The sequence below is a fragment of the Cavia porcellus genome, unplaced genomic scaffold (genome assembly GCF_034190915.1).
Source record: "Cavia porcellus strain 051 isolate PalLab524CR breed Dunkin Hartley unplaced genomic scaffold, mCavPor4.1 scaffold_8, whole genome shotgun sequence".
NCBI classification, from domain to species: Eukaryota; Metazoa; Chordata; class Mammalia; order Rodentia; family Caviidae; genus Cavia; species Cavia porcellus.
In genome coordinates, this window is record NW_026947491.1 from 31,042,325 (window position 1) to 31,059,026 (window position 16,702).

Consider the following 16,702-nt stretch of genomic DNA (forward strand, 5'->3'; position numbering starts at 1 on the left):
ACTATGTAATTCAGTCTGGCCCTGAACTCTCAATGATCCTCCTCCCTCAGCCACCCAAGTGCTGGGATTACAGCTGTGGGCCAGTACACCTGGCTTTGATTGTTATAAACAACAGGAAGGAGAATCCGTTTTAAATAATCAGGTCAGAAAATAAGCTAGTAAGTCCAATACCATTCTATAATATTGAATTTGAATGCTTTTATTATTTCATTTTATTTTATTTTTTGGTATTGAGTATTGAACTCAGGACCTTGTACCTGCCAGGTAAGCACTTAAGACACTGAGCTATATCCCCAAAACTTGAGTTCTTTTCGTTGTTCCACAAACAGTAGGAATTTGATTGATGATTCATTCTTTGAACAAGCATTTTATTTGTTTTCAGTATGGTCCATGTAAGTTGTTTTTTTTTTTTTTCTCAGACAGAGTGTTGCTATGCAGTTCAGTCAGCCTTGCGCTCACATTGTAATCCAATGTAATTGTCTGGTGGTCTGGAACTCACAGTGATCCTCGCGCCTCAGCCTCCCAAGTGCTAGGACTACAGGCATGTGCCACCACGCTGGGCTTTGGTCCATGTAAAAGACCAGGAGAAAATCCAAAAGCAAACCAACAACCAAAAGCAAAATCCATAGTCTTTGTCCTTGTGAAACAAATGATCTACAATGAGTGTGGGTAGGAGATTAGAAATAGATATTAATTGAAGAAAAATAAAATTATAACTGTAACAAATAAAAAGAGTGGGTAATTTATGAAAACAGAGCTGGAGAAGAGGGCTAGAGACGGCTTTGCTGTGTGACTGAAGACAACCAAGTCTACAGGGAGAGTGAGCTAGCCAGGGAGATGGTAGAGGGGCAGCCATCTGGGTGGCAGGAGCAGCTGTGAGAGATGCTGTCACAGGAAGGAGGATGGGGGACCTGAGCAAAGAAGGCTTGGCTGACGAAGAGACCTGAGGGACAGGATTGATATCATGCAGGGCCTTGTAGCAACTTAAGGATTTTAGTCTTTCCTGTGGGTTCCTGCAAGTCACCAAGTGAATGAAGAATCCTAAGATTAGATTTGCATCGTAGGAAATGTCACCCTGGGTACTGTGACTAGAATGAAGGGACCTAAGAGAAGTGGTAGGACATGTACAGCCTGGGACAGGCACAAAAATGTTCAGAGACATGACCTGTCCCTCATGGCCTTAAGCTAGAAATAGACAAAATGTTCATCAAGAGTAGACTAATTTGTTGTGGAAGTGTGTAGAGGCTTCCTGTGGAATGGTGATAATGAACAGACTCGAAGTTCTCACTACCATATGGGTGAACTTTGTGCAAATAAATAGTAGTACAGACCCAGAAATATGCATATAGTATGGTATGGCTGGTAAAAAAGATGAAAAAAATGACAAAGCTAACGTGTTTGAAGTGAGCCTAGCGGTTGTAGGAGATAGGGAGCTAGTGACCGGAAGCAGCGTAAGATGGGCTTTTGCACAACTGCCTACGTTGCGTCCTTAGAATGGGTGCTGGTTAAACAGGTGTCAGACATATGAGATGTATCAGGCTGAACAGTGATGAGTGTTTTCACGTTTGCCATCTTCAGTGTACGTCAATATTACGCTTAAAACCTTTAAACAATTGGAATAAGACTGGTAGAGTTATTGAAGGGGAACCATAGATCAGTTGGGGAACAATGGTAGTAGTTTAGGTAGAAAGAAACTGTTCTGGGAACTTGAAGGTGGAGAGAAGCAGTCTTATTCAGGAGGTATTTAAGAATGAGTAGGATTTGTGTGTGTGTGTGAATTAGATATGGAATGTGAAGAATGAGATGTCAAAGATAATTCCTAGGAGAAACTGACTTCAGTAGGAAAGAAGGCAGTCTTTAGTAAGAAAGAACAAAGTGTGGAATCAATGATGGTAGGCTTTCATATTTGGTGGTAGAAAAATAAAGGATGATCAGTGGGCAGCTGTGGGAGAGGAAGTAAAGGCAGGTTGGCCTCATCCAGAGAACAGAGAAAGTTTGAGAAACTAGTTTAGTGACTGGAAAAGTGAGTTAACTAAAGAAATAAGAAATAGGGCTGGGAATGTAGTTCAGTGGTAGAGCCTAGTGTACATGGGGCTTTAGGTTTGATCCTTAGCACTTCCAAAAACATAAAATAAAACGAAGTAGAGTAGGATTGCTGAGAACACTCTTGAAGTTGATCATCATACATTTATAGTGTCAATTTTTTTGTTTGAGACAGGATCTTGCCATATAAAGCAGGCTGGCCTTGAACTCACTATGTGGTCTAGGCTGTCCTCAAATTTACAGTAATTGTCTTCCTTCAGCCTCCCAAGTGCCGGGATTGTAGGTATGCACCACTACATGTGGCCATAGTGACAACTGTATCTTGAAGGACTACCTGATTCAGTAGCACTTAGTTGTTCCTCTGTAGGTATGAAGAGAACCGGCGTGATGAAGGTCTTAGATCTCCACAATCGCTCCCCTCTCTTCTCTAAGCATACTTCCCATTGTCCTTGCAATCAGAGCCACGTATTACCATCTGCCTCGCTTCCTTGTCTTTCTCCTTTTTTCGTTTGCCCCACAAGTGTCTTATTCCTCCTCATGTCCTCTGTCCTTGTGCTGATTGTATGAAAGATACAACCAGAAGATGTGGGTTTGGAGAAACTGGATTGAGAGGCAGCTTAGCAGCTGAGTATTTTGAACACATCATTCTGCATATAGCCTCAGGCTTTTCATAACCAGCAGGGCTCATTCCACAGAGAGTAAGTCCATGCAATTTCAACAGCATGCCAGCTAACATTTGTTCCCTTGGAAAAATAGCAAAGAAAGCAGTTTTTTATCTTTGGCATGTTAGTATCTCTTTTCTGCTAATACCTCAATTTATTTATTCATTCTGTCATTTTATCATTTATTCCACAAACAAATAATGAGCAATTACTATGCATCAAACACTGAACTAGTCATCCTCTAGGAATTCACTTTTGGGGTCTTTCAACCCAAAAGGGGTACCCCTCCCCTGAAATTATCACTCCTTTTTCTCTAAGTCAGTTAACAGCAACCATTTTTGGGGAAATAATTAGACTTTTCTTTCTTTTTTTATTTTAAAAATAGTAAAAACCAACAAAACAAAACATAACAAAGTCAATCAAAACAAAGCAACAAAATTGGTACAGAACTTAAAAGCAGACTACTGGGAAAACAATAATAACTAACATAGTATATCTTGTTATCTTCACAATTAGTTGTCCATTCCATCAGGTATAGCAAAATCAAATAAAAAACAAAACAGAATAAAACCAATCAAAACAGAATATTGAATAAAGCAAAACAGAACAAAGCAAAACAGAGAAAAATATTGGACTTCAAAGACAAGATAGAAGGAAATCCCCATATTTGACTTTTATTTCTGTAACACATTCCAGTATAAACTAACTGGTATTAACTATGTGCCAACTTCTCTCCTTAGCACCTTATAAGAATTAATACACTTTGTACTCCAAAAGTGCCGTGACTTAAGTACTATTACTATCCCCAGTTAAAAAATGAGAAATGGGAGTCAGGGGTGTAGCTCAGTGGCATAACTGCATGCCTGGCAAGTGCAAGGTCCTGAGTTCAATCCCTGGTACCAAAGAGAGATAGACAGAGACAGAGAGACAGAGACAGAGAGACAGAGAGACAGAGACAGAGAGACAGAGAGAGAGAGACAGAGACAGAGACAGAGACAGAGACACAGAGAAAGACTGGGGTTGCTGGGGGGAGAGCCAGACACCCATGAGTCAGTGTCATTTGCAGACTGCAGGGAAAGAGAACAAGAAGTCAACAAGAAGCAAGCCCTCCTTATAAATTGGCACCATGCACAGGCTACTAAGGGGAGAGCCAGATGTCAGCCCCTTCTGGTGCATGGGCTGGGAAACAAGAAGAGACAACACTCCCCCCACCCCACCCCATCATCAGGGATTGGACAGAGAGATAACCACCCCATCATAAGCAACTGGCTGATTTGGAGAAATACAGGCTGCAATGATGGCTATTAAGGAATACAATTTCATGTTTATAATGTTTAGTGTTTCACTGACTGTGCAGGTCTAAAGCCAGTGGACTGGTCATCTATTCAGAGGATAATAGTACATAATATAGCATCTATGAGGGAACTCCTTCCAAGGTTATTGGCCATTGTGGATTCCCTATTGTCTACTTTTGAAGTCCTGTATCATTTTCATTGTTTTGGTAGGTTGGGTTTTGTTCTGTTTTGATTTTATTGTACCCGATGGCATGGGCAACTATTTCAAAGATAATAAGATATATTATGGTCGCCATTTTAGATTCACTATTACCATGTTTTGAAGTCCTTTATGGCATTCTTTATTTTGTTTTCATTGGTTCTATTTTGTTCTGTTCTGTTTTATTTTTACTATGTCTGGAAGTAATCATTTTTTATTTCCTATTGTTTTGAAGTCCTGTGCCACTTATTCTGATTTGTTTTGATTGGCTTTGTTGTTTTGTTTTGCTTGGTTTTACTCTTTAAATTAAAAAAGAAAAAGAAAATGGTGAGATTAAGTAACATCCTTAGTGGGGAGGTGACCAGGGCAAGACTCCACCAAGCAGTCTTTCTCCAGTCTGTGCTCCTAATCATTGCACAAGCCCATACTCAAGGCATGCGGTATGCAGAGGTGCTGGATTTCCATGAAGGCTAACGAAGGTAAAATTTTCTTTCTGCTTTGAGATTATCTTTTGTTCTCATCATCCAGAGTCAGAGGTCATTTGTGTTTTCCTGTTGTTACTGAGCTTTAGATAAACATTACAGAAAGCAAAAGTCTGCTCATGCCTCTAAATTGAAGAAAGGGCCCCTGGTTATCCCTGGGGTTGGTGATAATGACAGTATGATAGCTATGACCTCCTGGCCCTGGTGTACCTCACATGAGGGATGTCAAGAACTACTCAGTGAAGGGAGGAGGGGAAGGCCTGTGCTTTGGGACTGAAGAAAGAAAATGTGGTCCGAATGATCTGATTAGGCAGTGTTATTTCTAATTTCTGTGGACTCGGAATTGGAAAAAATGTTTATGGAAACTTTATCATCAGCATAGAATTTAGAATGTTAAAACCAAGGAATTCACTCATTTTCACTGACAGAGGAAGAAACAGATAAAACAAATAGGAATTTCCCAAGATCATAAAATTTTTTATTTTTTCAGAAAAGACAAAAAAATTTTAACATGATTTAGTTAGCAGTATTGGTTAATATACAAGGATGTGAAGGAAAAGGTACACTTTTTAAAATTTCTCTTTCAGTGACTTTTTTTTTTTTGAGATGAGCTTTAAAATGCCCAACATGGGCTGTAACTTGTGATCCATCTGCTTTAGCTTCCCAGAGTACTGGGATTACAGGTGTGAGTCTCCATGCTTGATTTTCTATCATTGGTTTTCATTCATTCTCATCAATGAGTAATATTTGATTTCTCACTCATCCATTTATGCCCTTATTGAACAAACACTTTTCCAGTGTCTCCCACCTGCCTTGAGTTGTTTTAGGTGAATACTGCAGTAAGAAAAGCAAGAATCCAAGTCTAGAGTTCACAAGGAGGTACAATCAGGGAGAACCAATTAACAAGCTATTAAGATAAACTGAAATAAGTTGCATTAAAAGGTACGTTCTACACAAATAATAAAAGGTAGCATGATAAACATAATAACAGGATTTCAAATAAAGTCTTCTCCTTTGCAAGCAGAGAAAGGAGAAAGTAATACATAACTAGAGTTTGAAATGTCCTTAGAGCAAGATAGGCTTCCTTTAGACAAAGATGGTGTGGCAAGGACCATATTGGCCGAGATGAAATTAATGTCTAAGAAGAAAAGGAATGAGACCAAGTAATAGGAACAGAAGAATAAAGGAGGGAAAAGGGAGAGAGTTTGGAAGCAGAGGAATCAGACTGGGTTAGATCATGGTGGTCCCTGAATAACACGAAACAAGTTTCAACATCCTAACAAACTTTTCAAGCAAAGATTTAAAAAGATATTTCTCCAAGGATGATATACACATGGGCAACAGTATGTTCAAAGGTACTAAACAGCACTAGTTATGACAGCAATATCACTTCAGGCCCATTAGGATGGCTCTTTTTTCAAGAGCAGAAAATAAACATTGGTGAGGCTGTAGAAAAACCAGAGCTCTTGTACGCTCCTGGTAGGGTTGTAAAATGGTGCATCCACTGTGAGTGTATGGCTATCCCACAAAGATGTAAACTTCAGCAGTTCACTGGTGAGTGAACCAAAGCACTCATGCTTCTGAAGCTGTAGTCACAGCAGCCAAGAGGAAGCAGCAACACTAAAGCATGGCTGAATATTATTCATCCTCTAAGGAAGGGAATATCTTGTCACATGCTGCAACATCGATTAATCTTGAGGACATTATGCTAAGTGAAGGCAAACACTGTATATTCCACTTCTCTGAAGTAGTGAAAGTCTTATTAGTGGAATAGTAGCTATCAGGGATTGGACAGAGAGATAAAAGAGTTGTTTAATGGATACAGGGTTTTAGAGTTTTGGAAATCTGTTTTACGACAATGTGAATACATTTGACTTCTGAGCTACACATTAAAAAACACTAAAGATGAAAATTTTTGTTGCATGCTCTTTACAACAATAAAAATTCTATTGTTACTTAAGTCCTCAAAATCTGTGTATACTGGGCTGTGGATTTAGCTCAGTGGCACAAGCACCAGCCTGGCAAGTGTGAGGTCGTGTTCAATCCCCAGTACCCAAAAAAAAAAAAAAAAAAAAAGTAAAAAATAAATAAATAAAAATTAAAATCTGTGTATTCTGAAGAATTGTGTATGGTATATATGCATGCAGATGTATGTAGGTTGTAGAAAAAAACATGTGTCTGCTTGGGTTTACATTAGCCTCATTTCTGTAGATTCTGTCTATAAGGAGCTTGGAGATTTGGCCTACATTGTGCAACAAGATAACCTAAACACAGGAGCTTTGGAACTAGGTTCATCATTTTTCTTGATATAATTACTATGTGCATTTTGTGGTAATGAGAGATATGCTTTGGAGTATATAAATCTGACTTGTCTTACATGATCTGGATTGTAGATATTTCCCAACTATCAAAACAATACTGCATAGGAGTACCTATTGGCAAAATCCAGTGGATTGGTTTTATTTTGCCTTATAATGTAGACTAAAATGGATTGTGAGGATTATCATATTCAGAATCAAAGGAATTCTGCTACCAAAATACGTTTATTGCTTAGAAGGTATACCAGGATGGTCTTAGGCAGGACATCCAAGAATTGAAAATATACTAAAAAACAAACCACAACATCCAACACTCTTAGCACTGTTCATTACTGATCGGAAACGCTGCACCAGTACAAAGAGCCAGTCTGTCTTGCTTGTCTTTTTTTTTTTTTTTTTTTTTTTTATTGGTACCAGGGATTGAACTCACGACCGCCTGCTTGCAAGGCAGGTGCTTATGCCGCTGAGCTGAATCCCCAGTCCCAAAATTTTTTCTGTCTTTTTCGGTACCAGGAATCGAACTCACAACCACACACTTGCAAGGCAGGCGCTTATGCTGCTGAGCTGAATCCCCAGCCCTCTGTCTTGCTCGTCTTAATCTCTAACACAGTAGCTGATACCTTGAATGTGTCAGTTTTTATTGAGTGAATGAATTAGAATTAGTTTGAACATTTGTACCTCAAAACATTTGAAAATTTGTGTTTGCTCCACCTCATAATTGATAATGAAACATCCATAATTTATCTTGAAAATTATAATTTATGTTGCATGAATTCTCTTTTAAGACAAAATATATTGGCTTGGTTACTCACACACACACTGAAACTTCAATTTAAAGTAGCAATAATAGTTCATAATGGTGGTACACATGTGTAATCCCATCACTTTGGAAGGCGGATGCATAAGGATCCCAAATTTAAGCCCAGCCTAGGAAATTCAGTGAAATTCTATCTCAAAATAAATAAATAAACAAAGTATAAAAGGGCCGCAGATGTAGTTCAGTGTGAAGGCCCTGGGTTCAATCCTCAGTACCAGAAAAAAGTTAGTAATGAATGGCCTAAAATAATTAAAAGGAAGGTGATACGGCACCGTATAGGCTTTCTAATCAAACACTGCTGGTTTCAAATTTCAGTGCTGGGATACTGCAAGAAGTTACATAAATTACTTAAACCTTTTTTCTTCATTGTTGAATTAGTTGTGTGAAGATTTAATGAGTGAATGTATACACAGTATTTTATGCCAACTTGATAAAAAATAAAGCAATTAACTTTATGACTGAGTATATTTCTGTTATTTCCACTGGACTGTAAGCTTCCACTGGACCATATTTCATTTATTCCTAGAACTTATCACAGTGCTATGCACTGTGATATTAAGTTAGAACTTAATAAAGGTTTTGAGTTTAAAAAGAAATAAATTTTATGTTGTGCACAACACTTCACAAGGTTTTGTATCCCACAATTTGTAACTGAGGCATGAGTACACACAAACCAACACAGACAGGTACAGTAGAGGGGCAGCATTTTCTATCACGGCATGATTTGTCATTTCTTTGATTAATCAAGGATTTTCCATGGTGATTATGGAATTCACAAGGAAAGCTGAGCTCACGTAACTACACTGAATAGAGATGGTACTATAATGTGTCCATATACAGTCATGTTCTTGTTTATATATATAGTAATTTTTACCTCTTTTCTTAATATACACCAGCAGGTAAGAAGGAATTGGTTTTGAAAATTCAACAATAAAAACTGTATGGCCCTATGTACTTGGTATTCAGGAAATCCACCAACAATGTAAGAGGGATTTGTTTTCAATGTATAAAAATATTTTATACATTTATCTGAATGTCCTTATCTGGCAAATATTAGAAGTACAACTCCAAAACATATTCAACATACCTAATGTATGTCAGCAGAACTGTAAATACCCTGGGTTATGTGAAAGTGATTTATCTTCAGAATAATAATTATTTTTGCTCATAAAGGAGTTATACCAATAATTTATTAAGCTTTACTTCTTTATGCACATCTCAAAACTGCATAGCACCCTCTTGATTTGGGTTCAAATGTGTAAAAAAATTCTGTAGGCTTATGGAATCAAAAGATATTCCAACATTGTAATAGGCTCAGCCTATTGGCAAAATATGAAATTATATTTGGAACCAATGTCTCAAATAAAAACATGTTCATCTATACTTGTACTGACAGGCTAAAATTTGAACAAAAAGGAAATTACTATCAAGGCAAAAAAAGCATGCCCACTGTGAAAGACATGAAAATTTGGATGGATTTCAAGATATATTATTTTCTTTTAGACTACTCAAGAGAGGTTTTTACACACTATCCTGTTTATAAGGATATACATTCTTTTAGAATCATGCTTGTATGATGTATGCTGTAGAAATATAATGTGACATTTTCATTGAATGCAGCTTATTCTCCACACTTGAATTAACACTCAAAACATACATTTTATAATATAGCTCCACAATAGCTTTTTTGACCAAAAAAGTAAGTCATTTTGATAATATAGTTTGAAATCTGAAATGTTTTTCCTTTCTTCATCTATTCTTTTGCTGTATTCATGGATGCTATTTAGTTTCTTAATCTTTTTCATGTTTTTCACAAAGTATAATTATATGAATTATAGGACTATTTTGGAAACAGCTGGTACATAAATACAATTCTAGTTAGATCTTTTCGCTTCCAGGTTAGAGGTTATTGATTCTGAAAAAAAAAATCAGGAAATAAATAAGTACATATGTGCATGTGTGCACATACACACACACACAACTCACAGAACACCTGTTTGTCTAAAAACTATAACATTTAAACTGCAGTGTGTAGAGTTCTTTGCTTGTATTTTGTGGTGCTTGAGTATGAAAATTAAGGCATGAAAACTGTGCATTTGAACTTGTAAAAGGTTATGTAAGATACTTGTCTCAAACATTTCCCTAACAGCAGTATAAATTTAATAACTGCTAGTATAGATGTTAAGGTCAATAGATAATTTTTACCTAGTTTAGACTTTGGTTCCATGTCTTTTTTCTAAAAAAAATTTAATTCCTGCCTCACTTTTCTAATAATACTATGAATAAATAAGCCAAGGGAATAAGTGAGCAGCTAATGATACTAACTGAAAAACTTGGACAAATATACTGATTATTTTATATTGCATTGCTTCATACAAGATGGTTATATTTATTGATAATTCAAAATGTACTAGTTATCTTGGAGAATTAAAAATGTGGATATGTTATGATGTTCTATACCAATCACCATAAATGACTTTCAGGTTTTCTATCTCATCAAAAATTCTAAGAATCATTGACTTAGCAATTATGTCTAAGCAATGTCTTAGCAATGATGTCTATGTCTAATTATACACATAAAACTATCATTCCAACTTTTAATGGCCTGTCAACATGGTAGCACAGAGAACCATCAGTCCTGGCTGTTGTACTTCCAAGTCAGGCCATGTAAATAGGTAGGCTCTATGTCATACAACTAATACATATGTATTATTTCTAATGTTTAATAATAAATTTGCCTAAAATATAATGAACTGCCCTTCCAGTTACCAGTAGCCAAAGTACGTTAATATTGAGTAAGACAGTGAATTGCTGAAAGAAGTGCCAGCTCCCTTGGCTCATTTTAAACCATAAACCAGTAGGGGCTGGGGATTTAGCTCAGTGGTTTAGCTCAGCGGCATAAGCACCTGCCTTGCAAGCAGGCAGTTGTGAGTTTGATCCCTGGTACCAATAAAAAAGAGAAAAAAAAAACCATAAACCAGTGATCTTTCTACATTCTACTTGATTTTCATTTCTTATAAACAATAATCAAATAACTTGACTAACATTTCCAAATACATTTCCTTTTCAATGTTTCATCTAGTTGTTATATTGATTATTTTTCCCTCATCTTGCTCCCTTGCTTAGAGTCCTACTTCCTGCCATCTACCACCCCACTGTATTTATTATTATAACCCAGGTAAATACAGTTTAATGGTGGTAGTAGTGCTGAGTTAGTCAGGTGAAACTCATGTGCTCCCAGATGTTCTCTAAATAAATTACATAATTAGGGTAAGTCTGAGTGCCAATTTTTCTCAAAATCAAAATAGAAAAATAATACTTGTCTCAAAAGATTGCCACAAAAGTTAAAGTGAAATGATTTAAATGAAGATTATAAAGTACTATTCCAATGTATGCCAATATTATTATGATTTTAAGAATCTATTGTAGTACTACTTTTTGTTTTGTTTTGTTTTGTTTGAGACAAGGTCTCACTACATAGTTCAGGCTACATTTGAACTCACTAGTTAGCCCAGACCAGCCTTGAACTCACAGTGAACCTCCTGCCTCAGCCTTCTGAGTGTTGGGATTACAAATGTGTGCCACCATGCCCAGCTTGTGGTACTACAGTTTTAGAAATGTGGACTCCTCCTTTGGGCACAAACACACACAATAAAATAGTATTTTTAGACTGAAATTGTAATAGATAATGCTGCTAGGCTAAATACCATGCTGAGGCAAACATTGTTTGGATACACTATTTCTATATTTCTTCTAAAAATGAAAAGGTTTATTACAAAATATGTGAGATTTTCATTACAATTAATTTTTATATTCCTGCATCAAGATGATAGAAGTTTAAAAACTTTTAAAATGTCATTTTGTACTTGTTTAGCCATGCTTTCTTCTCTCAACCATTGCCATTAAAATATTTTTATGTTGAAATTATTTCTTAAATTATCAGGTATTTTATATAAGGTTTAGTTGGCCACTAGCAATAAAGAACATGAATTATAGCTATTAAACATCTCAATCATGAAGACTTAAATGGTACTCAGAATTCTAATATTTATGCACCTGAGATCAGCCCAAATGCTGTTCCTTAAGTTTGCAGTTCCAAGATATCTCTCAAGTAAAAAATCTCAGACATATCACATTATACACAGTAATCAGATATTCACCATGAATTCACCTAGAAAATCCTGTTTTACAGGTCAATTAGGTTCTCACTGTGAATTAGTGTAAGCCATCAGGACTAATCTCACATCATGCATTTGTTTATTTTCTTCTGAAAAGTTAGACCATCTGCTTCTCTGATGCTAAAGTTATATAAAATATTTCTTGCTGGTTTCATTTTTTCTGTGCTTAGCTTAACACAATGCATGCACTATAATAGGGTATCTGTGAGTCTTTACCTAAAAATTAACTTTTAAAACTTGTCAAAATGAATTAAGATGTCTCATCTTCTTTTCTGACTGTTTTCAGCACAGAGTCTTCTCCCAAAATTTTACATAGTTCATTGAGTCTCTGCTGCATTTTGGGAATTCCGGCTAGCTGAGATTCTAGCTTTTGTTTTTCTTCACTCAATGTTAAACGAATAGCAGTATCCAATTGTTCAAAGCGCCAACCTCCTTCACCATCAAACTGTAATAAATGAGTGTGGTATTTCCTGCATGATTAAAATGAAATAATATTAGCCATAACAGTGAAAAGCAGTTTTTGTTATAGGTTTGTAATTCTAAATGAAATAATATTATTAACCATAATAGTAAAAAGTAGTTTTTGTTATGGGTTTATAATTCTAATTGATAGTCAAAGGCAAATTTTAAGTAAAGTACCAACTTTACACTTGATTTTCAAGGATATCACAAGAAGTTAATCACTCTAATATGCTAAAATCTCAAAGTCATTAATCTAATCTCTAGGATATTATCATTGATTACAGTAAATATTTTTCATATTCTGAGTATGTAAGAATTATAAAGGTAGACAATGCTGCGTACGTATTGATTTTTCTTTATAACCCACTATGTCTCCTTAAATAATAAAGTATTCTTAAAGGGGAAGTAAGCAAAGGAAACCAAAGAAAGAAAGTAAAAATTAAAAAGGGCATGCAGAGAAAAAGTAAGGAAAATAATAGAAAATATGAATTCAGGGCTGGGCATACAGCGCAGCAGCACAGTGCCTGCCTGGCAAGCATGAGGTCATGAGTTCAATTCCTGACACCAAAATTTTTTTATCACTATTTTACCTTTCTTTGGTAATGAGTTTTTCTACATAAGTAAAAACTTTTCAGTTTCTTAAGTTTAAAGACATTTTAGAAAATGAACTCATCGATAGAAATCTTTTAAATATTCTTCCATTTCTTTATGTAATTTAATTTCTTTTTCATGGTTCAGAGGTAGGAATTTCACAGCGCTGTGAGATTATTATTGATGATGTCAAAGATAACTGATCTTTTCTGAAGTAGATGTCATTAGTCTTTGGGGGATGTGTAGAGACATTAAAGATGAGAGCTGGTCCCACAGCTTAGTCACCTGGAGAGTGTCACTTTGTTATACCAGCCCAGCATTCTTCAGTTTTTGTCTCTTTTATAGGTGTCCTACTTCTTTTTTTTTTTTTTTTTTTTTTTTTGTCAAACTCTCATGTATTATTTTCAGGAAAGTTCTTACCTCTTTGTTTAAAAAAAAACAAAACTAAGATATAGTTCCCATGACATAAATTTACTCTTCAAATCGTAAAATTAAGTGATTTTTAGTATATGCACAAGCTCATGAAAACAGCACCACCACCTAATTTCAGAAAATTTCCTTTATTCACAATAGAAACCCTGTAACCATTAGTTATCTGCCACGTCCTCTTCTGTCCACCACTAATCTCCTTTCTGTCTCTAGGGATTTCTCTGCTCCAATTTTCCATGTACATGGGATCATATAGCATGTGCCTTTTTGTTACTGGCTTCCTTCACTTATCAAAATGATTTCAAGTTTACTTCATTTATAATATGTGTCAATACTTCATTGGCTTTGATGGCTAAATTATATTCCCTTGTAGGACACTGTGCATTCTGTTTACTCATTAACTGATGGACATCGGGATTCTATAACTGCTCTATTATGATTTAGATCTGGAATGCATTTCTCAAAAGCCTCATGTGTTTGGAAGATGATTGGATCACTGGGGAGCTGTTCCCATCCATGGGTTGATCCACTGATGAGTTTGTGGATGAGTGTGCTGTTAGGAGACAGAGGTGGTCACTGGGACTCTGACCTGGAAGGGCACATCTCCCTCCCAGCTCCTCTCTTTTCTCTCTGACCCCTGGTTGCTATGATGTGAGCAGCTTTCTTCCATGGCCCTTCTGCCATCCCATTTCAGCATGTGAACACAACAACCATGGACTGAAACGTCTGAAACTGTGAGCCAAAATAACCCTTTCCTCCCTGACTTGTGGGTGCTGGGTACTGTGTTCCATGAGAAAGTGACCAACACACACTCCCTCAACACTCCCCCTTTTTTGCAATGATCAAACTCAAGATCTTTGTGCATGCTATGTAAGTGCAGTATCACTAAACTACAATCCCCAGCCTTAGCCCTCTTTAAATCAGGTTTTTTTTCAAAAGGGAAGTTTAGCTGGTTTAGTAGGCTGATAAAGTAAGGTGATTGTTAAGTTGAAAGTTTAAATTTGATAATGCATGACACAGATTAATAGGCTTTTCCTTATACCTTTAGTTTCTCTAGGTTTCCAAAAATCTGATCTCCTAACAGCTGGGACCATCTCAAAATTAAATTGAAAACTGTATTTCTCTGTCAGTTGGAAAAATGCTAAAAATCCTGCTATTATAATATTAAAATTAAGGCAAAAGTAATAGAAATACAAAAGAAGTATGGTAGACAATAAGAAAGGGGAATAATGGCAAAGAGCCCATCTTATTTATTTTCTTCTCAACTTTTCTCAGGCTTTCCTAGCCTTGGGTCCACAAGAAGCCATTTAAGTTGTGGTCATTTGCATCTTGGGTGAGCTTTACCTTCACTCTATAATGAAGTTTTAACTGTTCACTCTGGTCCTACAGAGACTTGTCTTCTACATGGGAAAGACAAACTGGTAGGTGTCCCGTACCCTGAGAGACAAAGGCATGTTCTATACTATTAGCTAAAATAGTATTTCAAGGTTTAGGATAATCAGAAAGATTTAAAAGAAACAGCTATTTTAACTGTGACTCAGAGATGTTCTGTAAACTTCTTCAACAAATAGGATAAAACAGGAATAAAAATAGTTCAGTAAGTTATTTTTTACTTCTATAGACAATTTTATTCCTTATAATTAATAATTACTCATATGTTGTTATGGTGAAAAAGATAATGAATATTTTCTTCTGAAAGCTTTTCAGGGAAAATAGGAAAATAATAATTTTACTTTCCTGAGAGAAAAGATAAAGAGAAATGACAAATTGCTGTAAAATGATTAAGCTAATTTATAAAGAACATGTTGTTTAGTTTTTTGAAGAAATGGACTTGGGGCAGCTGCAGTTAAAATATGTTTTCTTTGTTAAAATGTAACATTCAGATTTTGCTATTTGCTTAGAGAACTATTTGTTCCTCTAGTTGAAAAAACAATGACTGAAATATTTCCAGTGTCTCTTCAGGCTAATTGAGTGAGAAAAGAATGACAGGATGGCATAATAAAGCCATTGATAAAGGTCAGAAAAACACCAGCTCTCAGAGATAATTCTGCTTTATACCAACATGTTGGATTTGGGAGCTGGTCTGGAAATCACAGGTCTATGCCAAAAGGGCTCAGCAGTTCTGGTCTGGCCCTGTGTCATCCCTAATTCAGAGGAGTTGCAGGAAATGTCCTAATTAGCTTAAAGACCCAGGTTCTATTGGTTTTCTTAAGGAAAAGCCAGAAGAATGGTATCCATTGCCATGAATTCTAATGCATGCAGGACTAAGTCCAGACTGCCACTGAAGACATTAGCAAATCCCGTCATTCCAGATGGCACCTGATTCTTAATGCTGAGAGAAACCACAGTATTAGGGTCACTTTAGGAAATCCCTCTATTTTCAGATCCACTCTCTGAGGGGGAAAAATTCTAAAAAATCTGAATGTTTAAATGGAGTAAGAATCAAATATCATGCTCTCAATAGAAATAAAATCGATATTCAAAAAACATTGAACAATAAATAGTTTCCTCATAATTTTAATGTAAACATTCTCTGTAAGAAAAAAAGGTATAAAAGGCTTCAAGGATGAACACAAATGTTGCTACTAGTCTAGTTTGGTAGCTATATATGATGACAGCTTTGGCACAGAATCTAATCAGCCGCCTGTCACAGAATCTGGGGGGGAGGGGAGCAGGAAGAGGAGGTGGCCTGTGCAGTCCCTTGGGGAATACAAGACCAAAGCACATACAAGAATGAGTCATATAGCTACTAATATGCCAGAAGGAAAAGACTATGATTGATGAACTACATAGCAGGAATGAACAAGTGTTTTATGGTTTAAGTCTAAAACACATTTTAAGTTCTTTTACAGTGGGTACCATGTATCATAGTAAAGAGCATGTTATCACAGAAGCTAATTTTCTTGCTTTTCTAATATTCAGATTCTTTGTAAAATGGTAGAATTAGACTACTTATATTCCATGGGGTTGTTGTGAGACTTATACAAAGCGAAGCTGCAACAAAATAGATGCCTTATAAGGCTTCATTACCCAATTGTTACTACAATAATAAATCAGTAGAAAAGTAGGAAAGCTGTAAAAATATTGGGATCTTTTTAAAAGAGAGAAATGTCATTAAATTTCATGAAATATTACTTATAAAAAATTTCAGCCCATTTTGAATTTTTTTTTTTTTTTTTTGAGACAAGGTCTTATTGTGTAGTGCAGGTTGGGCTTGAACTCACTT

The 16,702-nt window shown here is 36.0% G+C and overlaps 1 protein-coding gene across 2 annotated transcripts in view; it reads right to left on the reverse strand.

The window, feature by feature from the left end:
• Positions 1-5,137: 5,137 nt before the first annotated feature.
• The window catches only part of Abcd2 (ATP binding cassette subfamily D member 2), a 62,363-nt gene continuing 50,798 nt past the window's right edge, over positions 5,138-16,702 (reverse strand). The window contains exons 10-11 of one of the 2 annotated variants that reach the window (XM_063254552.1): positions 12,211-12,464; positions 5,138-9,731 (exon numbers count right to left, since the gene is read on the reverse strand). In XM_063254552.1, the coding sequence (XP_063110622.1) occupies positions 12,245-12,464 (220 nt within the window). In that variant the 3' untranslated portion in view covers positions 5,138-9,731; positions 12,211-12,244. Of the gene's footprint in view, positions 12,465-16,702 lie in introns of both variants that reach the window. The other variant, XM_003466778.5, reaches the window with a different exon arrangement.